The 26,824-nt window shown below is 39.1% G+C and overlaps 1 protein-coding gene across 1 annotated transcript in view; it reads right to left on the minus strand.

The window, feature by feature from the left end:
* PPP1R21 (protein phosphatase 1, regulatory subunit 21) overlaps positions 1-17,654 on the minus strand; it is a 64,126-nt gene extending 46,472 nt beyond the window's left edge. Inside the window, exons 1-6 of the mRNA XM_008586343.1 lie at positions 17,480-17,654; positions 7,633-7,701; positions 4,470-4,616; positions 2,128-2,226; positions 780-944; positions 551-609 (exon numbers count right to left, since the gene is read on the minus strand). Coding sequence (XP_008584565.1) covers positions 551-609; positions 780-944; positions 2,128-2,226; positions 4,470-4,616; positions 7,633-7,701; positions 17,480-17,536 — 596 coding nt within the window. The 5' untranslated portion in view covers positions 17,537-17,654. The remainder of the gene's footprint in view (positions 1-550; positions 610-779; positions 945-2,127; positions 2,227-4,469; positions 4,617-7,632; positions 7,702-17,479) is intronic.
* Positions 17,655-26,824: the final 9,170 nt, after the last annotated feature.

A 26,824-nucleotide genomic window follows, 5' to 3' on the forward strand; every position in this document is an offset into this window, starting at 1 on the left:
TCTACCAATGTGACTAAACTGAACAAATTAACTTGATTGATCCTATTAAAACCCAAAATATTCTTATGTACCAAATGTTAAAGTATGTCTTTACCATACATTGCTAAGTAATATTTTAATTTTAAGATTTAGATATCTACAAATTAGATCACATAACCTCTATTTAATTCAAAATGCACCACAAAAAGGTTGGCACAGTGATTGTTACTTTTTATATTCACAGTGTTTATACTTTCCTGCCTGGGACTATCAGAGGGCACCTCTCTTTAGCATAGTTTGAAACAGAAAGTATTCAGTCCTCAGTAGAAGAGCCCCAGAACTCTCTCTGCCATAGCCCAAAACACCTGCAAGCTGAAAACTAATGCATAGCCACTCTATCAAAAAAGCTTGAGGTCCAAGATACCCCAGAACTGAAAAGGACCCTGGAGTTTACCTACTCCCATCTGCTTATTTCAAATGTAAGAAGTTAAGACAGAGGAGCTGCTGAAACCAAAACTCAGGTCTTGGATTCTTACTTCAGGGCCCCTTTAGAATTCACATTTCCACATACCATTCTTCTGTTCTAAGTCGACATTCCTTGGCCTCCTTGTCCAGAGTCTGAGATTTTACCTGAATTTTAGAAGAAAAAGAAACGCAGATGGCTCAGGCTACAGTTGGGAGCACACTTAGGAGACGGTGTAGACAACAGTCTCACCTGGAATGTATTCTATAAAGCACACAGATGATGTATAAAAGCCTTAAGTAGGTTTTAACGCGCTCTCACAAACAGTGGGGCTTACTTCTAGTTTAGCCTTGTCATTCTGCAGTTTGTCAATGGTTTCCATGTACTTCCGGGTCAAGCCATCAACCACAGCTTGGTGCTGGGCCGCTTCTGTCTCCAGAGCGGCCAGCCGACTCCTCAGCTCTGCTTCCACGTGCTTGTGCTGCTCATCAGCTTCAAAAAACTGAAAAGAAAATATCACTTTCTCTTCTCATAATATCCTAATATATATAAATAAGCAAAACAATAGCAGTGGCTATTAGCTGAGCAACTTCCACATGCTTCCTTATGCTCACTATGCTAAACCCACACAGGCATTATCTCATTTAATTCTCATAGTTTATCAGAGGTAGTACTGCTGTTATCCCTCCATTACAGATGTGGAAACTGAAACTTGAAAGGATCACATAACTTGTCTAACATCTCAGCTAAAACATAGTAGAAACTGGATTTGAACACTGTAAAACTACTCCAAAGCCTGTACCACTTCCTTTCAGTACCATGAATTCCTATGTCAAACAATTTCTGGCACAGATAGAATTCAACTGATCAGAGTATAACTTTCCTATTAGGCTAACTTGAATGAAATAATCAAAATAATCACAATGATTTAATCAAAATTAAAATAGGTGTGATTCCTAAAATAGGTAAAGCTCCTTCTCTTAATGAGTCTAGTCTAATACTAATTAAAAATTGTCAATACTTACACACAAAATACACTGAGGAAAAGAGTTCATTTTTTTAACATTTTCAAAGACTGAGAATTAGTGCATATTTATTTTCCACCATTTGATAAAAAAAAAAACAAAACAGGAGGTATAGTTGGATACACTACACTATGACTCATAATGATTTGGGGGCAGACACTGACTTTTCAGCATTCCATAAATATTAGAGTGCCTGCCATGAGTGAGTCCCTATCCTGGGGCTGGGCAAACAAAACATTAATGGTCCACACCCTCACAGGCCTTACAGTCTAATGGGGGTACACATAAAAACAAACTAAACATCAATAAATTAAAAAGCAAACACTACTTATTGATAAGCCCCCACCTAAATGAGCTATCCTATCACTTCCTGTACAAAATAAATAGTACCCAGTATATTCCTGTATTAGTAAGTTATAAAGTTATTCTGCTCTCCTATTAACAAATGCACATACTGTACTTCAAAGCATATGTCCACATTAAGATATGTGTGAGATTTAAGAAATGAATAAATGCCATTGACATATATACATAAAGAGCATAGGAGACATTAAAACACCCATGCAGCCCCAAAACACTCTATCTGCATTGCTTTTTCCACATTCCAGATTATACAACCCATTTTTAAAATCATATGGAAAAACCGAAAGATTTTCTCACTTGTATATGCAACCGTTCATTTTCTTCTATCTTCTTTTGCAGATCTTCATCAAAGACACTCTTCTGCTCTTGACTCAACTGAGAAGATTCTCCACTTTTCTGATGGAAAGAATAAGTTATGTTCACAAAACGTTCATCCTTTAGAGAAACATCCTAAGGTACACAGATTCTCTATCACCTTAGTAGCTTGTCTCCTATGTGTTCACAATTTTCAAACAATCCTACAAAAGGTACACAGTCCATCATTTAACTTTTCCTATGTGACACATGTTGGAACTGCAAATATTGCAATGGGCAGGAAAGCTTTAAAGAGAGAGAGAGAGAGAAAAGAACAGATAAAGTTCACTATTCTTTGCAGACGAATTCAGGAGTAGTTCTGCTGGAGGACAGAGCAGACCCAGAAAGCTAGCAATATAAATATGCTAATAAATATCATTTCAATTTAATCATTTGGTTTGGGAAATGAGAGTTTTAGCAATTCTACCAGTCTGAGTTGTTAAACTCCTTTCAGAAATTGTAATAAAATATGCAATAGCATTCACAAAGATAAGTTAATACAAAAGTTCACATAAATTTGTAAATTAAAAAAAAAACATATAAAATAAACAAAAATATGCAATAGCATTCACAAAGATAAGTTAATACAAAAGTTCACATAAATTTGTAAATTTTAAAAAAACCATATAAAATAAACGTATTATAAATAAACATTTAAAAAGCTCAAAGATTATGAAAAATGACTTCCTTTTGCTTTTTTACTAATATTAAATTTTTCTACATAGAAGAACAGCACTATTGAAAAGATCTAATAATGAACATTTGTTATCATCGAATACATAGAACTGAGACCATTCAAGGGACAGTCTAACAATGAAACTGTGTTCAGACATCAGTCACCATCCTTCTCTCCCTTTTTTGTACCCTCACTCATCACTTAAAATGAAGTCACCTACTGATCCAATGTGAATCACTGATTAAAAAGGTCTTTGAAAATGGAGCAACTATGTTTTAAACAATTAAATACTCTTCATGTTAGGAACACAAGAGATGCATAAGAAACATTGCTGAATGACATATTCAGGGTCCTTAGTGCTTTCAAATTTGGAAAGCTTTAATTAATTAAAATGAATTCACAAGTGTAACACCCCAACCTCTGCTAAACAGTCCTAGGAGGGGATATTAATAACCCAAGGAGCATGTTTGAAGTCTAGATGGCTATTCCCTCCCCAAAATTTCCAGGGCATGTGTATTTTGACAAAGTTTCCCAAGTGATTCTAATGCATACCTGTTATGCCCTCTCTGTTTCTCCTTTTATTTGACCACTACCACTCTAGAGAATCCTTCCATGTAGGGGAAATGCATACGGGAAGGGTACTGATATGTAATTATGGTGACTGCCCATTATGTGGCAAATACAGTCTTAGGCACTTTCACATGATCCCATTTAATCCTCACAACAAACCCAAAAGTTTTATCTCCACTTTGCTGATAGAGAAACTGAGGTTGCAGGGTTAAAACATTTGTCTAAAGGCATAGAATTATAAATGGCAGGTGGAAAATTCAAGGCTTGGACTTAACCCTGAAGCCTGTGCTCTTCACTCCACACAGTGGAGCTTCTTCAGAGTCACTGTGTGCCACCGCCTTTTCTTCTACCCACTCTATTGTTACTGCCTCAGTCTACACATCTGTGAAGTGTTGTTCTGATACCTATGAGACTTAAAGACTCAATCAACAACCCTACCCTTAAAGAAAAAAAAAAAGTAACTTCTTAATTACAGAATGTTCAAAAATACCAGACCATTCATCTTAGAGCAGTAAGAATCTTGCCTCACCATATAAAACCATAAGGAGAAAAATATTTTTAATATCAGGACAATAACACTAAATTAGCCTCATAAGGATAAACACTAAGAAAATACATCAGCAATAAGCTTACAAACCTAAGGTATGAGTGTTTTCAACTGCTACTTTCACGTGAGTGGTACACTTTGACAATATCTCTCATTTTATTTGCCCTACCTTGGGATAATGGTAACTTGGTATAATTTTAAAATATCAACAATTCTGACCAATATATGAGATATTCCATTGACTTTTCTCAGCCACTAAATCAGCGATGTACATGTTTGCTCCTAATGAATTCTTCAAAACTGAATTTCAGATGAAGATGCCCCTAATATTTAGAATATATTAACAGTAAATGTCTGCTTTCTTGACACAATATCCAGGTGTAACCACGGAACATTAGAGAATTTGGAGGTGGAGTCTTCTGTTAAAACCAGGATGGCCTGTTGACATACCTAATGACAAGGTCACACTAACTTGCCTTTATTTGAACCTACCTTGTTTTTCTTGCCTCGGGGTTCACTTAGAGCTAGTTCATCTTGAAGTAGTTCTACCCTCTTGGCAAGCTGCAGATTTCGAAATGTCAAACTGTCCATTTCCTGTTGTAGTTTTCTCAATGACTGATCCTTCATTTTCAGCTGTTCCTATATCAAAGCGAAAACAGAACACTCCTCACAGTTTAAGCCTTAAGGTTTAGAAATAATTTTTTTAAATTATTTTGTTTCACCAAGATACAATCAAAACCGTTTGCTTTAGGGAATTCAAGTTTTGTATGTTTATCATTCCAGTTCTTATGATCAAAGCGAAAACAGAACACTCCTCACAGTTTAAGCCTTAAGGTTTAGAAATAATTTTTTTTAATTATTTTGTTTCACCAAGATACAATCAAAACCGTTTGCTTTAGGGAATTCAAGTTTTGTATGTTTATCATTCCAGTTCTTACATTTTTAGCTCTGTTTTGTGACAAAACCATCTTTTGGCCAAACCAAGTAAATTCAAAAATAAAATAAAAAGAGCAAATACTATGAGGTAAAGGATCATCATCAACTTAAAGTATAATATCCACAACTATGCTGTTAAATCTTTGTCAATAAACAGACACAAAGCCTGAGGCTACAAATTTAGGAACTTGAATTTTCAAAGAGAACCTCAGATTCACTGATGATACCCATTAGTGAGCAAGAATGGGAAAAAATATATTTGTATTCCTTTTTTTCTATAACTCTGTCCTGAATTTAAGTCAGTCAAAATGAAGTCTTTTCAACACAATTTTACTTTAACTATACTGACTTGTCAAAGGTAAAAGCCGGTATTATCATAACACAATAATATTTTCAGATGCTGTTCTACATTCACTTTAAAGCTAAGTGAAAATCGAAACAAAATCTAAAATCTAAACAGCATACTTTCTGCTGACCATTCTGTATTGTTTCTACTGCATGGGGTAAGAAAATAAAAAACTAAAGAAAAATATTTAGTTTCGTTCTGTTTTCAAAAATATTATTCTACCTAGATTTCACTAATGATGTTCTGACAACTTTGTGTTCATTGATTATCAAACAGATGGCCATATACTACTGTATATTTAAAGAACTGTACTTTTGTTACTTTCACTGAAACCAACAATTCAAAAGCTAAGAAGAGGTCAAGTTTTAACAAAGAAATGATTTAACCATATTGAAACAGCCACCTAAAAACCATAGGCTGGTGCCTGTAATCTATTGAAATTATTTGAATGTTGAGAGCAGTGTTAGAGGGATAAAACAATATGCTCCCACTTAGTAGGAAAACATTTTTCTTTTCTACTATTTGTTAGTAGATCCTTAATTTTTACTTGAATTTCAAAGGTTAACTTAGGCCCCGCCCATGTCCAAATTAACATATATTTCAAATTAAACAAATTCAAATCAATGAATATTTACTATACCCAATAACTTATTGAAGAGGTAAACCCATCAAAATCAAAAGCCTACTTTAACAGAGGACATCCTAACATTCCTATCTAGCAAACTGGTGGATTGTCACTTGTACTATAATTATGATGACCAATGTAATAAACAGTAAAACAAAAAGTAATTTTTTTACATCCTTATAATTAGTTATCACTACTTGTCTAATGCTCTGACTCCATTAACCAATCATTAATTTCAAAAGACATCTATCCCAACCTCTCCCTAAACTCCAGTTTCTGCAACTGGGATGATAATATTACCTAACCTCTAGAGTCATTGTGAACACTAAATGAGATAACAGATATAATGTACTTGGCCTGGCACACAGTGAGTTCTCAATAGATAGAATCAGCTGTCACCATCACCACTGCCACCACTGTCACCACCATTGCTACCATCACAGAGTTAATTAAACACAACTAGCATCAGGAAGGTGTCGAACATCAGAGCTGGCTACTATGACAAGCTAGAAAATACTTTCCCCTCTTAGGTTTTAAACACTTTTAGGAGAGAGAATGATCATTTCTTCAATAATTTTGGTAAAATAATAACTTAACTAACAAATCCTGACTATACAGCTTGTTTTTAATAATCTTGGCTTGGGTGCAGAGAGCTTTACCAGTACAGATGAAGTGTTCTGAACAATCTCAGCCCTGAGACTGTGGGGACAGCACCACAGGAGGGGACACTCTCTGAGACATATTTCTCTAGATTAGGGTCCAACACTGGCTAAGTAAAAGGTCATCTTTCTGGGTCTCAGTTACCTTAGTGGAGTCAGGATATATCACTGGTTGAAGGCTACTCCAGAAAGAGATGAGAGTAAAAGGACTCCTAATCCCATCTATCTAAGTAGAGGAGAAGGAGCAATAAAGGGGAAAGGGAAAGAGTGAGGTAGCCAGTATAGTTAACTGAAACTTGACCAAGAAGGAATCCATATCCTAGAATGCATTTATCTATTTTAAAATATCACTAAGCAATAATTATTAGATGCCTACTAGAATGAGGTAGAAACAAATTCCTTTGTCTCCTATCATATTTCTCCTCTTAGTTTACAATGGCGCTGATGGTAAAATGCATCAAACAGAGTGTCCTGATTAACACATATTATTACTTTTAAATAGCTCAACTGAAAGCAAAATTAATGGACTAAATGAGTCACACATTCAAACCCATTTATTAGGGACCTACCATCTGCTGAGTGCTGGGGATACGACTATGAGTACGACACAGCCCTCCTCAGAGGGCTGCCTAATGCTGACTATGGATAAGAAGTCCCCTTAATCCAGATGAATTTAGCTAAATAAAGGCCTTGAGATATAGGAGAAATGCATTACATAAAGTCAAATAAAACGTTTTTGTTATCGACTATGAGTACGACACAGCCCTCCTCAGAGGGCTGCCTAATGCTGACTATGGATAAGAAGCCCCCTTAATCCAGATGAATTTAGCTAAATAAAGGCCTTGAGATATAGGAGAAATGCATTACATAAAGTCAAATAAAACGTTTTTGTTACTGTTAGCTAAGGAAATCATATTCATACCTAAGAATGTGGAAAAGTTAAACACAAAAAGTTATATTACCATCCCCTATCCTCAGTGAATCAGTGTCAGAGTTGGGACTTTAAACCAGAAAAATAGCTGAATTCCCTGCTTTGAGCATCACCAAACACTAATTTAACTCTCAAAAGACAAGTATCCCGTTGCATACCTTTAAAGCAGCAGAATTTGCCTGTTCATCCACAACACCTTTTTTCAATACCTGATTCTGAGCTCGAAGCTGAAAACAGAGAAAGCAATAATTAATTTTTAATATAAAGCAATCATTTATAGCAAGGAAATCACTTACAATTACTTTATAGAAATCTCTGCACTTAGTGACTAAAAATCTTTTCACATATATGGAAAACAGTATGGAGGGTCCTCAAACAACTACAGGTAGAACTGCCATACAATCCAGCAATCCCACTGCTGGGTATATACATCATGTCGAAGTTATACCTGCACTCCCCTGTTTATTGCAGCTCTATTTACAAAGCCATGAGCTGGAACCAGCCTAAATGTCCATTGATGGATAACTGGATAAGGAAAATGTGGTATATGTTCACAATGAAATACTATTCTGCCATAAAAAAAAAAAAAAAACGTGAAATTCTGCCATTCACAGCAACACGGATGAACTTAGAGAAAATTATGTTGAGTGAAATAAGCCAGGCACAGGAAGAGAAATACCACATCTTCACTCTTAAGTGGGATTTAAAATAATAAAAATATAAATAAGAAAAGAATGAAAGAAAAATACAACAATCACAATAATTCATTGAACTCTCAAAAGGAGAGAACAGAACTGAGGCTACCACAGGTGGGAAAGCTGGCGGGAGGAGGTTAGCAAGAAATTGGTAGAGGCACAAAAAATGATTACATGTGTAATGTTGAATATACTAATTGTCCTGATTTGAGAATAACATGATGTACACAGGTATCGATATTCAACGCTGTATCCCACAGATATGTATAATCATGTTTCAAAAAAAATTAAATAAAATATAAAAATATTTTTTAAATAAAAAGAGAAAAAATAATAAAAAATAAAAATATTTTTATATTTTTATAACAAAAAAAATAGCCCTGAAGAAGGTAGTGGATATCATAATTCGCCATTTACAAATAAGAACACACGAGCTTAGTTGCCCAGTGTCATAAAACTAATCAGTGGCAAAACTGGGACTAAAATCCACATCTCCCAACTTCTTGTGCATAATTCTTTCTATGAAACCAAGTCATATCCCTAAATAAAAACTAATACAATAAATAATAGGGTACTGAATATGCCATTTTCCTTGAAATTCTGGCATACCATTCATTTGTAAAATACATACAATTGGAATAATTATGAAATAAGAATTGTACAGAAAATCAAAATATGGGGTATCGACATACCCAGCAGGACATTGTGCCTAATATTGGACATGCAAACGTCATCACTGACAATGGCCTCAGGAATGGTAGAAGTGTTATCAGGCATCAGCTGAGGCAGTATACAAAAGCAACTAAGAAGCAGGCTCAATATAAAAATTAATAGTATTTGCTTACATTTGAATGCTCATTAGATACCAGGCACCGTCCTAAGTGCTTTCCACTTATTATTACCTCATCTAATCCTTACAATCTTATGAAGTATTCTATCTATCTCCATTTCACCAATAAGGAAACCGGGGCACAGAGAAGTTAGGTGGCAACGCTGAGATTTACACCCGAGTAGTTTTGACTATAAAGTCATAATGCCATTAGACAATATTGGTTACTATTTTACAAAGCTACATTGAAGTGAGAAAAGCAATGGGCTGGAGAGGTGGGTGCTGTGGATTGAATGTCTCCCCCAAACCCACTGAAGCTTAAATTGTATCCCCCAAAGTTCCAGGTATTGGAAACTTGGTCCCCACTGTAACAGTGTTGAGAGAGTAGGAAATCCTATTGTGACAATTGAAAGGTGGGGCCTCAAAGAGGTAATTGGACTGATTAATAATGGTGGTCAGGGGCATGGTTCTGAGTGTTTTAAAAGGAGAGCACATGACAGTCTTTCTCTCTACTCTGCCATTTTCTGCCTTGTGAGACTCCTGCATTGCTGTAATGCCACCACCAAGAAGACCCTCACCAGATGTGTTCCCTGGACTTTGGACTTCCCAGTCTCTGAAACTCTAAGCAATAAATTTCATTTTCCATATAAATCACCCAGTTCCAAATATTTTTGTTATAAGCAACAGAAACACCCAAGAGCAAATATTGGGGTCTTCACCTTGAAAGTCCCATGTCTCTTCTCTCGACCTTCATTCTCTATTATCCTCTTTAGACCAGGCTATGCCTTCCCGCCTCTGATGCCCTTTCCTCCTCTCCTCCTCGAGTGCTCCTTTCTCTCCTATGAGAAAACTGCTATGTAAAAATTCTCTCCACTGACTCCTTCTCAATTGACTCTGATGGTCTGTTAGAATCATCAATTCAGAAAATAACTATTTATCTTTGCTCACAGCAGGAAGGGTTTAATTCTTAAACCCTGAGTGATTTGATGTTTGGGTGTTTGGGGATGGTGGTGGTGAGATATTTAAATTCTGAAAGACAGTGGAAGTTTATTTTCCTTACTACAAAAGTCTAAATTAACTTACCTTGCTTCTCATGGGTAATGGTAAAGATATCCGGAGAAAACAAGGTGGATTAAGGAGGCATTATGAAGGGAGAGTATTTATAAATTGGCATTTTGGGGATAAAGAAGATGAAACATGAGAATTGGTATAAAAGATATCTCAGTACATTAATCCTGGGCCATTGGTAGTGACATTAACTGACACAGGGAATTCAGGTCAGGAAACTAGTTTGAGCAGTGGTTAGAGAAATTATAATTTGGCTTTTGTCAAGGTAAAGATCAAATACAGCTATAGTAGTCATTATTTAACAATTTAAAGATAGTGATTTGTTACTGGAGAATAAATGAGGTAAAAGTAATTCCCACCTATATCACAGATAAGTCTTATGGCTTTGGGTACTTTTTTTTTTTTTTTTAACTAATTCCAGAGTGGAAATTTCTTCATAACTTCATAGAACTTTCCTACACTTTTATTCCTGAATTTGAAAGACAACAAAATATATGGTCATATATTTATTATGTTTTGGAATGTGATTATGGAATAGTCCCTCTTTTTTAAAAAAGCTAGTTTATTTGACAAACTGTGATCTTCTGTTAACCTCTGAAGGTTGTATAAAGTCATTGATCTTTATTAAGTGAGCCCATGGATAATGCATCCCTAAAAGATCAGCTTGAAACTTAAGATTTTTATGAATGGAAACTAGCACTGGTAGTTGGTCTTTTAGAACCCATCTTTCTCCTCACCAGCATTGACCACAGAGGGGAGGCAAATGCACAGTGTTTCTCTTTTAGATACAGGTAAAAGATCACCAGGTAGTCACTAATGCCTCTAGGAAACAAGTGTGGAGACACAAACGCATACAGACCCAACTGAGAAACACGTGCCCTGAAGTCTCCACTAGGACAGAAAAACTCTTCTGAGGAAGATAACAGCCTATTTCCAGCAGCTGTGCAACAAGCTATTATTCTGTTCCATTCAGTGGAGGAACAGTATCTCTGAATCCCAACTCTTAGTCCTTTTAAACCTCATTTTTCATTGTTTTGTAATCTTCTGATTAGCTTTACCTCTACTTTTATTTATTTATGTACTTACTTATGTATTTATGTATTTATTTATTTTTGGCAGCTGGTCAGTACAGAAATCGAACCCTGGACTGGCCAATTGTTTTTTTTAAAGGGTCAGAAAGCACCACCAGGTCTCAAACCCCAGTGCAGCGATTAGACATATAGAAAGTCTGTCATGTGGAAGCAATTATTAAGCTAAGGCTGACCTTGCTTTACCTTTACTTTAAAAGCACATCCCTTCTTCTATTTGGCCAACCAAATCCCATCTATTCTAGGAGGCTACTTCTTACCTCTGGTCCTCCTTCTTAACTTTTTCCTAATAACTCCCTGTGGCCCACCGTGAGCTTGCCCCTCAGTTCCTTTGGCACTTACTAGCAACAAGACATCTCTTATTAAACATTGCAGTTTAAATTTTACTTTTTAAAGTAGTACATTTTATATTTACTAAGTTATATACAATTTCTGTACTCATTGCCCATCTACCAACTTAAATTGTTCTTGTGGTAAAGACCACAGTATACTTGTATTTCCTGCCTACAATGAAAGATCAATGCTATGGATAGAGAAGGCACTCAATAAATTCTTAATCAAATTAAATACTATATATAAAAGGTATTTAAATGTAATACATTATATAACTATAAGAAGATGTCATTGCTTTCACAGTTCCTTTCTAAGACCCTTCTCCAAATGATTTGAACTACTGGACACCAAGAATCCTCAAAAGCCCTGAGCCTAACCCTCTAATGACCAGTGCCAGTCCTGCTCCATATAACTATGGTTCTGGAATAGCCCAGCCTCATTCAAGCCTATCACAAACCTGCTTCTCAAGGGACAGAGAGAGTGGTGGTAAGCCAGCTATGATCTCTCTCAAGCCACTTTAACATCTGTGATAGGGTAACTGGCCAAGATTAGGGATTTACTTCCTTCAATCATAAACTGTTGGAAGAGTTTGTAGAGAAAGAGAGAGTATTCACCCATATGCACTTCCTCATCTAATCCTCAACAATCTTCTGCGTTAAAACCATTCTTACATAATTGTTTTCATGCAATGGACATTTTGATGTTTATACATGTTTTACAACCCTATAAATCAAACCTTTAAATATACAGCTTTTCTTCAATACAAAATAACGTGTGCAACAGACAACGCTAAGCCTCACCAAAACCCTGATCAAAGCTTCAGAATACTGAAGTCATCTACAGACCCCAGCTTCACAATCTGGCCTGTATAATCCCTAAAACTCTTTCCATTCCAACATTTTAAGTATTCTAAAATGCCAGGGATACCACATAGTCTTTCTCTTTGCCTACTTACTTGTTCCTATCCCAGGAAGGGAATGACGTGTGTGCAGGCTACATGCTATGTACTAGTGGCTGGAATTATTCTGTCACTGAGACAGGAAAAACCTCCTCTCAGACCTGCCCACAAATGGAACCCTTTCTCCTGTTCCTGCTCCCATGCAGAGAAACTCTCTAGGACAAAACCCCCACTCCCAACCCTTGCAGTTTAGCTGCCCCATCAGTGACTGAATGGGTAAGTCAGTTGAACTAAAGAAGAAAAGAAGGACACTCCGTACCTTTCTAGAGCCTTGCTATTCAAAGTGTGGACAGCTGCAACAGCATCACCTGGGAGCAGAATCTCGGGCCTCACCCCAGACCTACTAAACCAGAATCTGCAGCTTAACAAGGTCTTCAAGTGAGTCACACAAACATTTATATTTGTGATACACTGATCCAGGGTTTAAGCTGGCATTGTCCGACAGAGTAATCAATAGCCACGTGTGGCTATTTAAATTTAGATTATTTAAAATTAAATAAGATCTAAAATTCAGTTCCTCAGTCATACTAACTATATTTCCAGTGCTCAGCAGCCAGACATGCCTAGTGGTTACCCTGCTGGACAGCACAGATATAGAACATTTTCATTCTCATGGAAGTTCCACTAGACAGCACCGAACACAAAAACGCTTTCCAATCTACCTTTAGTAGTGAACCCAACACATCAAGGTAAAAAAAAAGCTCGTACTCGATTTTAATCCAATCCAGCCCCTGAGTCTATTTCTCTTACAGGAACAACATTTTCATTCTCATGGAAGTTCCACTAGACAGCACCGAACACAAAAACGCTTTCCAATCCACCTTTAGTAGTGAACCCAACACATCAAGGTAAAAAAAAAGCTCGTACTCGATTTTAATCCAATCCAGCCCCTGAGTCTACTTCTCTTACAGGAATGGCCAATTAATCAGGTTCCACCAAGCCCCACTATCTGAAGATCAAAGACTCTGCATCAAAACTGACCCTTTCCTAGTCTGTGTACCTCTGTACTAAGGTTATAGGTCTAAAAAGTTCCCAAAAGCAATCTCCTTCATAACCAAAAGAAGTATCAATTGCAAAGTAAACTTAGAGAAATAATGGACGTTTGGCTTTCCCACTGGTTTTTACTACCTCAAAAAGTGCTTTAAAGAGATTATCTGAGCAAAAGCCCCTATACTGATAACATTCCTTGAACAATTATTCCCAAATTTTAGCTTGCATCCAAATCACTGAAGAGGTTTGTTACAACACAGATTGCTGGATCCCACCACCAGTTTCAGATTCAACAGGTCCATTGTGGACCTGTGAGTCTGCATCTCTAACCCATTCTCAGATGATGCTGATGATGCTGGTCCAGGGCCCACACTTTGAAAATCACTGACCCAGGGTAATACAAACATTGGGAAGACGGTAAGAACTTGAAACTTGCTTACACACATACCATGGTCCCAGGAAAGATTGCTCCTAGAAAGAGAGCAGGCTGCAACCAAATAAGCAATAACTGAGTACTTTTAGCCTCTCTTCTCCATAAGGAGATGTACCAGAACATCAGAAGCAGAGCAGGCCGTGGAAGAAACACCAAGTAAGAAAGTCTTTCATTCTTGATCTGTAACATAGAACTGAGGCCTTCATTAGCTTTCCTTCACATCTCAAAGAGGGAGCTTGCGTCTATTGCCTATTAACTTCATAAACCTCTGAAAATCAGCTTCTACACACTTTCCCTCTCCCCCAAACTCTATTGAACTTGAAATTTAAAGAGCCTCTAATTTATGACCTCCTAATTGTCCAAACCACTGGGGTCTTAATGTTGGCGTCAGCAATTCTCATCTGCTTTGGCCTCCACAGTTCGTCTTTCATCTAGACTCTCAGTGTCTTTTATGGGAGCTCTTCAGTCCTTTTTGGTTTTGTTTTTTTCCTTCTTAGGAAGAAAGATTACGAGACCTGTTCTTAAGCAAGGAATGGGCCCTTTCCTGTGGCACAGACTGAGATCCACACCAAAGAAGAATGAGAAGATTCTACAAACGTCCTTGGTTTAGGGATCATGCCTCCTGCTCTTAAAAAGTAGGCTTCCTTCTACAGACTAAGAGGTAATCTTTTTCCTTTGTTTCCTATAAGACAGAAGACCAATGTGACTGGATTTCAATATCAGCCCACAATTTTTGCACAAGGGAAGATAATAAAAAGGTAGAATACCCCTCCCAAAGGCACAGAGCTGGAGAGCACACAGACCTTTTCTGGAAATTCCCTGGCACTAGAATTTCCAGGAATGAAAAGCACATGAAATCTTCAGGCCAGTCTCTGCTCTCAGGTGTTTTTAAATTTCTATCACATTGCAATTAAAAGAGTAAAAAACAGTCTGGCCCAACAGGGGAGATAACCCCAAGTCTGGCAGACCTCCTACATCCTACGGTCTCCTTAGCACCTTCTGGCACATCCTAATCACAAGTGCTCCCCAGTTTCTACCCTGACGAACTTTCAAAGTTCATCTTTATGGAATTATTCCCAAAGTACTAGCCTTTGTCCTGACTTTTAGCCAGTCCATCTCCATAAGACATTTCCAGCAATTACTCCCAACATTACCTCAAGCTAATATATGAATAACATAACTTTAATGTACTTTCCAATCCTAAAATTCTATGACTGCATCAAACCTTTAATACACCCCTTTGCTCCAAACAGGCTCTTCTTCCTGCCAGCCCTCATTCTGTCATCAGTAGTCATGTTTTCTCACCTCAGAACTTCAAGGTCAACTCTGAGTCTTCCCTCATTCACCAAGTCCCGAAGAATGAATGAGACACAAAGATGAGTGCCTTATACATTCTTTACATCTTTCATAAGTTTAGTGCTATGCACAAAGCAGACACTCAAAAAAGAGTTATGTTTTTAAAAAGTAGTTTTTTTAACTATACTGAATCTAGCCCCCCGCCCCATCCTCAACAGTCAGTAACTTTATTTAATCCTACATTACTCTCCCCAAAACTATTCAACAGCATACTGTTTGGCCTTCTTTTCATCAGTCCTTCCCTATTTCAAGCTATCCTCCAAATGGTTACCAGTTTCCTTCCTAAAAGTAATGCCACTCCCTTACTAAAAAACCTTTGACAGTTCTCCATTAGTCAAAAGATAAAGTTCACACTTCTGCTTTGACATCCACGACCCTCCATGATTGAGTCCAAATTACCTCTCCAACCTCATTTCACTACTCTCTACTATATATCTTTTTTTTTTTTTTTTTGGCAGCTAGCTGGTACAGGGATTGAGCCCTGGATCTTTGTGTTATCAGCACCATGCTCTACCCAACTGAGCTAACGGGCTAGCCTCTGCCATATATCTTAATGAGCTTTCATGTCAGCAAATATAGGCTGTTCCCTTTGCCTGGAACACTAGCTACCACCTCCTCCTTCCCTCTTCCCTACTCCCCAACCTAAGTAACGTCTACCTTACCCTGGCATCTCCTTTGTGCTCCCACTGAACTAACACTTGTCATACAGTACCATAATTATGTGCTGTGTTAGAACATTTTATCAAAGGTGACTCTTCATGCTGGAATCCTGCCTCACTTGACAGACCCTGGTAGGCTGCTCACAGGGGGCACATAAGACACAGCCAAAAGAATAAAACCTTTTAAAGGGTATACCATTATTTCAGCAATGCTCAAAATGTTTTGGAACTCCTCTTTTGCCATTTGGAATTGCCTTCTGAGCTTGTTTACTCTCTGGAAAAGAAAATCAGTCACCTTACTTCATACTCATGAAACGTTTTGAACCAAAAATAGAGAGCCAAATTTGAGAATCGCCATCCTCCACCCACTCCCCTTCACCATGTGGATTTGTTCCAAACAATGACTGGCCCCTTCAGACAAGGAACTCCTTCAAAGGATGAAAACTTGCCATCACAGTGCCACAGGCTCTTAAAGTTTTGCCAGTGGTATCGCTATGGGAATAAGTGTGGTATCTCAAAAGATTCCTGTTTTACGGTGAAAAGACTTAAGTGTGTACGTTTAGGCACAGGTTTTATTTTTCAAAGAATATTTCATTTCATCTTGCTGAACATTTCTTGAATAAAATCATAAGAAAAAATGTGTCTCAATTTCTCAAAATTGTAAAAAGGGGGCTAAGTCTTGCCGTTGACGCTACGAATGCCATGATCATTGAAAACTAAGCTTAATGACTGTTGAATCAATTCCCGAAGATGTAAAATGTTGCTTTAATAATTTCATTAGAATATTCTTAAGGCAGAAACACCCTACCTAGAAACCGCGCCGTTCATTAGAATATTCTTAAGGCAGAAACACCCTACCCGGAAACCGCACCGCCCTTTTCCAAGGAAAAGGTTCCATCATTTAAAAGACTGAGCCATAAAGATGACAAGGGGGTAGGTCCCTATTTTGCTTAATTCAACATGTACTGAGCTGGGTGGATGCTCTGCCTCATTCCAGGCGACCGAGGGACAAGAGAGAGAAAAATAGGATACAGCCCTAGCACTCATGCTTTCAAAGTCATTCCAGGCAACGTCTTACCAAAAGCACTGAATACATTCGTGACCACAAATCCCTAGTGAAGCAATTTACATGAATGACTCTATTTACCCTCTCGAATTGATTCGGAAGCAGGTAAGTCTCTTTATCTTCAAGTCATCCCTGCGGGAAGGGAGAAAGGTTGATCTTCCCCATCACTGGACTGGGAAAACTGAGGAAGCAACGAGGTGAGAAGTGGTCCACACCTCTCCCTTTCCTTCCCAGCCAGCAGCAGAGGCAGAAGCCAGGATTTCTGACATCCCAGTCCCCAGCTCACTACTTCAGCGAGAAGGAAGAATCAAACTCCAGCTCCTCCCCGCAGAAACGCACAGGGCCCCGGACACCGCCCGGCCCCATCTCCTGGGAGCTGCAGGTGGAGGCACGGTAATGGTGGCCAGAGGAGGCGGAGGGGCGCGCTCGCGGGCCCCCTCCGCCATCCCCCTCCGTTCTGACAAGTCGCTGCCAAGGCAACCCGAGGCCGTAGGGCCGGGGGCCCCCTTCTCCCCGCCCACGATGGGTACCTTCGAGTACTCCTGAGCCAGCTTCTGGTACTTCCCCTGCAACTCTGCCGAGGCCATGGCCTCCCCCGCCCCGTCCAGGCCAGGCTGCCCAGGCCGCTCAGCCCCGCCCCCCGCCCCCAACCCCAGACACGCTCCGGGGAACGGATCAGCCAGCGTCTGCCTACTCAGCCACTGCCGCCGCGCCTCCTCCTCCACTTCCGGGTTCGCGGGGAGGGAGGAAGGCGGAGCGGGACCGGGGGCGGAGCGACTGCCGGGGGCGGGGCGACTCTTGAAGACACCGCCCCACCCTCTCGGGCCCGAGTACGTGCGCGCGCAGCCTCGCCAGACCAGGGGCGCCATCTTGATACTTGGTCCAAGATGGCGGCCTGGAGTGGAGAGGGGGAGAATCGAGGGGGCAAGAGAATGATGAGCGACTACGGAATGGGCGGGGGACCAAGGGCAGGGGCGGTGCTTGCGAAGAGCAGAGGACCGGAAAAAGGCACATTCTAAGCGCATCAAGAATTCTGGCCGACCACCCCCTCCCTCCGTGGTTCCCATGGCAACCGCCTGGTGTTTGATGGTTACATCTTTCGAAAGGAGCATGGAAAGAAAGACTTCTGTATTCAGCTCTCTAGTTATCCGGATATGGTAGCACAGGACATGCCTTGCACTGTAAACTCTCAGACTTCCCCCAAATTTATAATGCTTGCTGCTGTGACTCTCCCCGGCTCCAGGCCAGTCAAACCTCCATTGTCTTGTATTTTGACACTGAGATCTCTTTGTGTCTGTTCTCTACCCGTTCCATCTGCCCACCCCTTCCCCTTTGTGCACGCCACATCAGAGCCTTTGTCAGAAGATTGAATAAAAGGCCGTCAGGAAATTTCAGGGAATGATTTCTGCCACGCGTGCAGATAAAGTATACTTTTAACGGCAGGAACCTGGAGAATTGAAGCAAAAAATAGTCTGCCTGAAATATTTTATGCCACTTTTGCTTGAATTAAAAGCCTGCCTCCATTCATTCACTTAAATTTTTTAAGATATTGTTCTAGGCATTTGCATCCATTGAAATGTTCACTGATAGAGGAATGGATAATAAATACAAGGTATATGTTTGCCATAAATTACAATATGGCAGTTAAAACTAATGACCTAGATCTGTAAATGTCTGTACATATTAACATCATGGCAAAACCATGTTAAATGTAAAAAGTAAATTGCAGTATAATGTAGTATGAAAAGATATATTTTAAAAATACGAAGTAACATTTGAATTGTTCATGGACATATGAACATGTACTAAAAATAAAGAGACAAGAACTGGAAGGATACATATCTAATTCTGGATAGTGGTTGCTAGTGAGAAAAGGGGAAGAGGGAATGCAACTGGAGAGAACAAAGGAGCATAAATTTTATTCTTATTTTTTAAATTTTTTAAAAGTGTGACAGGATGTTAACATTTATTATCTACATAATAGGTACAAGGATGTCAGAATGCTTGAAATTTTCCATAATGAAAAAAACTATTAGTGTTGTCCTGGTTTCTTGTTTGGCTATGAGTAAGCCAGAAATTCTATAGTGAAAAATGGAGCCTATATGCGTTTTCAGCCATTGTAATGTGTAAGAGGATTACAAACTTTTTAAAATGTTGTTTATATTTTTCAATTTGCTTATAGCCAAGTCCTACTGTCCAGCAAATTCTCAGAACAATAGTTTTAAAATTTATTATTATTAGTTTTCCATGGCACCACCAAGTGGCAGAATTAAATATCTCAAGTGTATTTCTAAGGTTTGTAAAATAATGGAATTTTTGATTATATAAAATAAAATTGCCATCCCGGTGATAACATTCCAAAGAAAAAATGTGCATCTTTAGCCAGAGAAACTGTGTGAGTTCATTTTACTGAATTTAGAAATTTATTTTCCACTGCTTAATCTGGTTCTGTCAGATGCATTGTTTTAAAATTCCAATTAATAAATCTGAATATATTAAAATTAAGACTCCCTTCTTCAAAACACACTTTTAAGTGACTGAAAAGGCAAGCCACAGGGAGGGAGAAGGTATTTGCAACATATACATTCAACAAAGGTCTACTTTCTAAGTATATGAAGAGCTCTTACAAATCAACGAGGAAAGATAGGCAACCAAACAGAAAAATGGCCAAGAGATTTCAACAGGCATTTCACAAAGGAAGGTATACAAACGGGCAATAAACATACAAAAGAGTGTTCAGTTCCATTAGTAATCAAGAGGAAGTGAAATCAAAACCACAGTGAGATACCACAGCACACCCACACAAATGGCTAAAATTAAAAGACTGACAAGTGTCAGTGAGGATATGGATCAAGAGAAACTTGCATAAAATGGTGGTAGGAATGTAAACTGGACGTCATTCAGGAAAAAATTTGGTGTTATCTACTCGCTTGAAAAGACACATACTTGTGATCTAGCAATTCTACTCCTGTTCATATACCCCATAAAAATGTGTGCATGTATTCACCAGGAATATTCATAGCAGTATTATCCATAATAGCAAAAACAAAAGCAAGAAAAACCTTCAAAATGTCTATCCACAGAATGGATAGGTAATGATTGTATATTCACATTATGGAATACTAAACAACAAAGAAAAAGAGTGAACTACAGCTACCGTAGTTTTTGGATAAATCTCAAAAAAATAATCCACAGCAAAAGAAGCCAGAACTGGATAAATATATTGTATGCTATGGGTTAAATGTGTCCCCTAAAAGTTCATGTATTGGAAATGACCTCCACTGTAAGTATTAAGAGGTTGGGAGATGCAATTATGGTATTTGAAAGATGGGGCCTTTAAGAGGTGATTAGATTGTGAAGACTGTACCCTTGTGAATGGATTGATCCATTCATGGAGTAAGGGGGGTGGCTTTAAAAGGAGAGCAAGTGAGAATATTAGCTGTCTCTTGCTCAGCCCATTCTCACCATGTGATACCCTGTGTCACTGTAAAAGAAGGCCCTCACCAGATGTATTCCCTGAACCTTGGACCAGCCTCCAAAACTGTAAGAAATAAATGTTATTTCTTTATAAATTACTCAGTTTCAGGTATTCTGCTAAATAAGCAACAGAAACAGACTAATACATCATATAATTTCATTTAGGTAATGTTCAAAAAATGGCAGAACAACTAAAGGTTGAGGGATGCATGCTTTTGGGTAATAAAACTAGAAAGAAAAGTAAGAGAGTGATGATCAGAACAGTCAGGAGCATGATTACTTTTTGGAGAGGAGGGAACGGTAACTATTAGGAGAGATACGGTATGAGATGGACTTAGGCGTTTTGGCAATGTTCTATTTCTTACCTGTGTGATACTTACACAGGTGTTAACTTTGTGATAATTCCTTGTGAGGTACATTTTTGTTTTGTGCACTTCTTTGTATGGCTGTTACATTTCACAATAACAAAATTATTAAAAATCTCAGTTGTTTTATAATGTTTGCCAGCAATAGTTCTCAAACTATAAATATAGTATACTTATGGGAAATAGTGTAAATGAAGATCATTTGGAATTATTGTAAATAGGCAAGTCCTGTGATGATCATTAAAGCATTTAGGAGCATACTGTTTGGGTTTTTGTTTTGTTTTTTTTTTCTTCAGTTGCAAGTATCAGAAACTGAACTCAAATTAGCTTGGACCCAAAGGGGAAATTTTCTAGAAGGACATGTATATAGCTCACAGAATAACAGGAAGAAAAGAGGAGCTGCAGGACCTCTGGCACAACTCAGACCAGGGATGTGAAGGCTTCTGCAACTCCCACACTCTCTGTCTGCCTCTTCCTGTAGGTCTACTTCTACTTCTCTGAGATAATAAGCATAGTGGCCCACAGGTCCTTAGCCTCCCATCTCACAGCTTTGCCTCCACTGCATCCAGAGAGGAACTAGGTTGCTTAGTTCCAGTTTGAAAAATCCCAGGGAAAATATCTGGCCCCACTTGGGTCAGGTGCCCTCCCGGGACAGTCAGCTCTGGCATGAGGTCTTAGTTATGTAGGATAAGTAGGGCAGCTGGGAGAACTCCAAGGCTCTGACCAAGCCAAGAGAGACTAGATTACTCTTTCCCCAAAAGAAGACTTCTATGGCAGATGCCACCAGGGTAAACAAGAGACAACCACCACAGAGGCCAGGGAGGGCCAGAAAGCAGCATCAAGACCCTAAGTGCAAGAAGACTGTGATATGCCTATGGAGAAGATACAGATGTATGATAAGCTTTGTTCAGGCATGTGTGCTGTTGACCACCAGTTCAATGTTAACAAATTAACAACATATATTAAATAAGGGGTCTTTAAACAGAAACACACATAAAACGAGGTCTTATACTGATAATTGATGGAAATGTTGTGACCAGAGGCCAGGAGAAACTTAATCCTGTATTTTCCCTAGGAGTAATGTTATTTGCTCATTCAGTGTTTGTGGCAATTTATAGAATATAACTACTGTAAGTAGTAAGAATCAACTATATAGATCAAGAACAGTGTGGAGCTTCCCTTGGCCATACAGACAATGACCAATTATGCCATCAGTCTCTGAGTGAACGTAATTTCATGGTATAGCAGAGTCACATGTTTGCTGTCTTGGCTGTGGGATGTGTTTCCCATGTTTGCACACATCTGAAGATCAAGAGCTGCTTTCAAGCTTCAAAGCTCTCTCCATGCCCTTTAAATTATACAATCTACTTCATAGTAACTTGCTGTATGCAGCAGCTACGATAGTGACATTGGAAGACCATCTACCCCACCAGCACCTCCCCACACTGTCTAAGATAACTAAGCAAAGATTTTTTCTGGCCTGGTTTCATGATCCCCATGGCTGATCAACATACTTGATTACTGGGTTAATAGACAACAAAGAGTGTTTATGTGGGTGGATGTAGGGGAAGAATTAAGGAAGGCAACTGGTGGGCCTTTTATTATAACAGACTGTCTTTGTTGTTACTTTTATTTTTAATCCAGTGACAGAATGCATCTCATTTTACCATGAAATGAAAGGCAGGGTAGGGATGGAGGCCAGGAAGAAAAGAACTTTCCTTTATATGATTCTTTCTTGAGCAGCTAGCTCCAAAGTTGAGGTTTAGTAAGGAGTGCTCAGTGAGGCAAAAATCTGAACAGAATCTGATGATTTGCAACTTTGAGGAGTCCTACTAAAAATAGGAATTCTGTACTTTGAAGTTTTGCAACTCCTTCCTTTGGCTGTGCCCTAAAGCTTTGCCTATCTTAGTCACAGCAAGATAGAAGACAGGGAACAAGCACAGAGCCCGGACGTAGCTTGTGTGAAGTCACATGGCAGATGCTGGCAGAGCCAAAAGAAGAACCTGGACCTCCACCTCTACTGCATATTTTGCTTTCTCTAAGTCAGGTTTAGTGCCACATGTGGAAAACCGTTTACTATTTAACTTAAAAGGTCAGAAGTGAATGAGTCCTCACTTAGGGGTGAGGGTGCTAAAGCGTGCATTATACACAGGTCCTTCAAAAAGTTCTTTGAAAAATAGAATTGAAAGAGAATACAAATCTTTTCATGAACTTTTTGAAGGACCCTCATACTTCTCGGTACTTGTTTGATACTTTATGAAATAGATATCTTTGAGTTTTTTAGAGGGGAAAGGGGCAGGGCAGGGCTAAGTATACAGGGGTTGTCACATAATCCAAGGGCAGGGTGTCAGGAGCCAGTGGGAAGCATGTCACAGCTCATGCCTTCTCTCTCCACCCTGCTTCCCTCTATCCTTTCTTCATTGTTACTTTCTCTTTTCTACCTAAACTGGATTTTTCTGCCTCCCTGTCTTTTTTTGTTTTGGGCGGCTGGCCAGTATGGGATCTGAACCCCTGACCCTGGCGTTATAACACCGCCCTCTAACCAGCTGAGCAAGCCAGCCCTGCCTCCCTGTCTTAATGGCAGAAAATGTCCACTTATAGCACCCAAATAAAATAATCCATTAGATTTTTAAAATTTATTACTTTTTATTACAGACAGTTTTAAAAACATGTACAAAAAGTGGAAATAATAGTGTAATGAACCCCATGTGCCCATCACCCAGCTTCAACAATTCTCAACTCTGGGCTGTAACTCCAACCATGTGCTTCCACCCCACTTGATTAATTTGAAATAAATCCCAGACATAACATCATTTTATGCTTAAACATTTCAGAACATATCTCTAAGAGAAAGGACTCTTTTTTTTTTAACATTATTTCAACTAAAATGTATACTTCATTCATATTCCCTTAGTTTTTTTTTTGTTTGTTTGTTTGTTTTTAAAGATGACCGGTAAGGGGATCTCAGCCCTTGGCTTGGTGTTGTCAGCACCATGCTCAGCCAGTGAGCAAACCGGCCATCCCTATATAGGATCCGAACCCGTGGCCTTGGTGTTATCAGCACCGTACTCTCCCGAGTGAGCCACGGGCCGGCCCCCATATTCCCTTAGTTTTTACCTAATGTCCTTTTTCTGTTCTTCTTGGCTGTGAGATTTTCAGACTTTCTTTGTTTTTGATGACCCGGACAGTTCTGAGGAGTGCTGGTCAGGTATTTTTGCACAGTGTGCCTCAACAGGGATTTGTCTAACATTTTCTCATGATTGAACTGGGGTTATGAGTTTTGGGGAGGAAGACCACAGAGGCAAGGTGTCAACCATCCACAACTTTCCATCTTCCCAAACTGAAACTCCATATCCCTTAAACACTAACTCCCATTCCCCCAACCCTAGCCCCTGGCCACCACTCTTCTACTTTCTTGTCTCTATGAGTTTGGCTACTCTAAGACCTCATATAAGCGGCCTCATGTAACATTTGTCCTTTTGTATCTGGCTTATTTCACTTAGCGTCAAGTCTTCAAGTTTAATCTATGTTGTAGCATGTCAACATTTTATTACTTTTTAAGGCTGAATAATATTCCATCATATGTATACACCACATAATGTCTGTCCATTCATCCACTGATGAACATTTGGATTGTTGCTACCTTTGGCTACTGTGAATAGTGCTGCTATGAACATGGGTGTACAAATATCTGTTCAAGTTTTCAATTCTCTTGGGGATATACCCAGAAGAGGAATTGCTGGAACATAGGGTAACTTTATGTTTAATTTTTTTGAGGAATGGTCATACTGTTTCCACAGCAGATGCAGTCTTACTAAGAATGTACAAAGGCTCTAATTTCTCCACATCCTCACTAACACTTGTTATTTCTTATTTTTTTTAATAATAGCTGTCCAAATGGTTGCAAAGTGGTATCTCATTGTGGTTCTGATTTGTATTTCCCTAATGATGAGTGGAATCTTTCACCTCTCAGATCCTTCAGAGCAAAACACTTACAAGGCAACTGATTTTTAATTTAGTTTAATTTTTACTTTTGTTAATGTTGTTGCATCTCAAAACATAACTTCAGTGCTGGTCAGGCTACCAAGTCTCTGTCTCTTTGTTTTCACTTGTCAAGAACCAACCTCTCCTCCAAGGGAAGGACAGACAGTGGTAAAGAAAAAAAAAAAATCTGACTTGCCACTATATACTATATACTTGTACTATATAAATAGTACATGTATTTATATAGCCCTGAATTTCAAGGAACAAGGTTGTTATTCACTATTTGCTTCCCAAGCCAATCCATTAGCAGGACCCAAATCTGTCCACTATTCTCCACCTCCACGGCCATCATCTCTGGTTTGGATGCCTGAAAAAGCCTCCCAACTGGTCTCCCTGCTTCCGTTCTTGCCCACCTACAATCCCTTCTCCACATAGCACCCAGAGAGATCTTTGAAAGCACAGCAATCTTCTTAAAACCCTCATGATTCCTCAGAGCACTTAGAATAAAATCCAAATTCCTTACCATGGTCGATAACCCTTTACATGATCTGGTCCCTACCAGCTCCCCACTTGGTGTAACAGTTCTCTGTTGCTGCATAACAAACCACCCCAAAACACAGTGACTTAAAACAGCAATGTTTCATTATTTCTCACAATTCTACAAGTTTTTCTGCTGTTCTCACCTAAGATTGATATAGCTACAGTCTCCTGATGCTACCTCTGTGGCTGGAAGGTTGAAATAGCCTCACTTATGTGTCAGGCAGTGGGTGCTGGCAGTGGCTGGGATTCTCAGTTCTTCTTGTGGCCACTTCACCTCACGTAAGCTAGACTGAGCTTCCTCACAGTGTGATGGAGTTCTAAGAGGGTGATGACAGCAAAGCCCCAAAGCTCTTGAGGTCTAGGCTCTGGAGCTTGTACCACATCATGTCTGCCATTTTCTATTGATCAAGCAAGTCACAAGGCCAGCCCAGATTCAAGGGGGTGGAAAATAGATAATACCTCTTGATGGAGAAAAGCAACACCAATTGCAAAGTGGCATAGACATAGAGAAGCATGATTCTCTGGAGGCCATTATGATGACCACCTGCCACTCCTCCACCACTTTTCTTACTGTTCCTCAAACAAGCCAATCTGCAGAAACTGTGCTCTTGTTTTTCCCCAGTGGCACTCCACAGTTTCTATATAGGAGGGATTTACGAGGATAGATCTGGTTGGAAGAGAAAACTAGGTAGGAATTTGCTCTTAAAGTGGAGTTTGCATAGTGAACACACTGTTTTCACTCATTTGGGATGGTTTAAGGGGTTAAACCCCAACTCCAATCAGCTCTTCCTTGGTGCTACTGCTCAATATACTTGGCCTGGCCTGGCCCAGATCTTGGCATGGCTGTTTTCTTCTCACCTTTCAGGGATTAGCCCATACATCACTACTTCAGAGAGACCTTCCCTGACCATCTACTAAAATACCTCCCTTCCTTTCCTCTCTCTCCCCTATTGTTTATTTTCTTCATAACACTAATTTCTACCTGCTGATTACCAGAGGCAAGTCAGCAGCTTTCGTGGGCTCCTCATGGTATCTTACCTTCTAGGGCTCTAAGCACCTTCTCCAGAAGGACTCCCAAGTCACAGTCTGTGCAGAGCCAGCTGCAGATATCTGTCAGCACCCTCATGTTAGAAAGAATAATGGCCTCCCAATGTTATCCATGTTCTAGTCCATGAAGTCTAGCAATATGTTAGGTTACATAGCAAAGGGGAATTAAGGTTACACATGGAATTAAGGTTGCTAATCAGCTCTCCAAAGAGAGAACCAAAGAGATGGTAGCATGAAAAAGACTCAGCCCAACAATGCTAACTTTGAAGATGGAGGAAGGAGGCTATAAACAAAGGTGGCCTCTAGAAGATGGTAAATGTAAGGAAAAGCATTCTCCTCTAGAGCCTTCAGAAAGAACATAGCCCTGCTGACACATTCATTTTAGCCCAGTGAGATCCCTTTCTGACTTCTGATCTGCAGAACTGTTAATAAGTTTGTGTTGTTTTAAACCACTGAGTTTGG

The sequence above is a fragment of the Galeopterus variegatus genome, unplaced genomic scaffold (genome assembly GCF_000696425.1).
Source record: "Galeopterus variegatus unplaced genomic scaffold, G_variegatus-3.0.2 Scaffold3945, whole genome shotgun sequence".
NCBI lineage: Eukaryota > Metazoa > Chordata > Mammalia > Dermoptera > Cynocephalidae > Galeopterus > Galeopterus variegatus.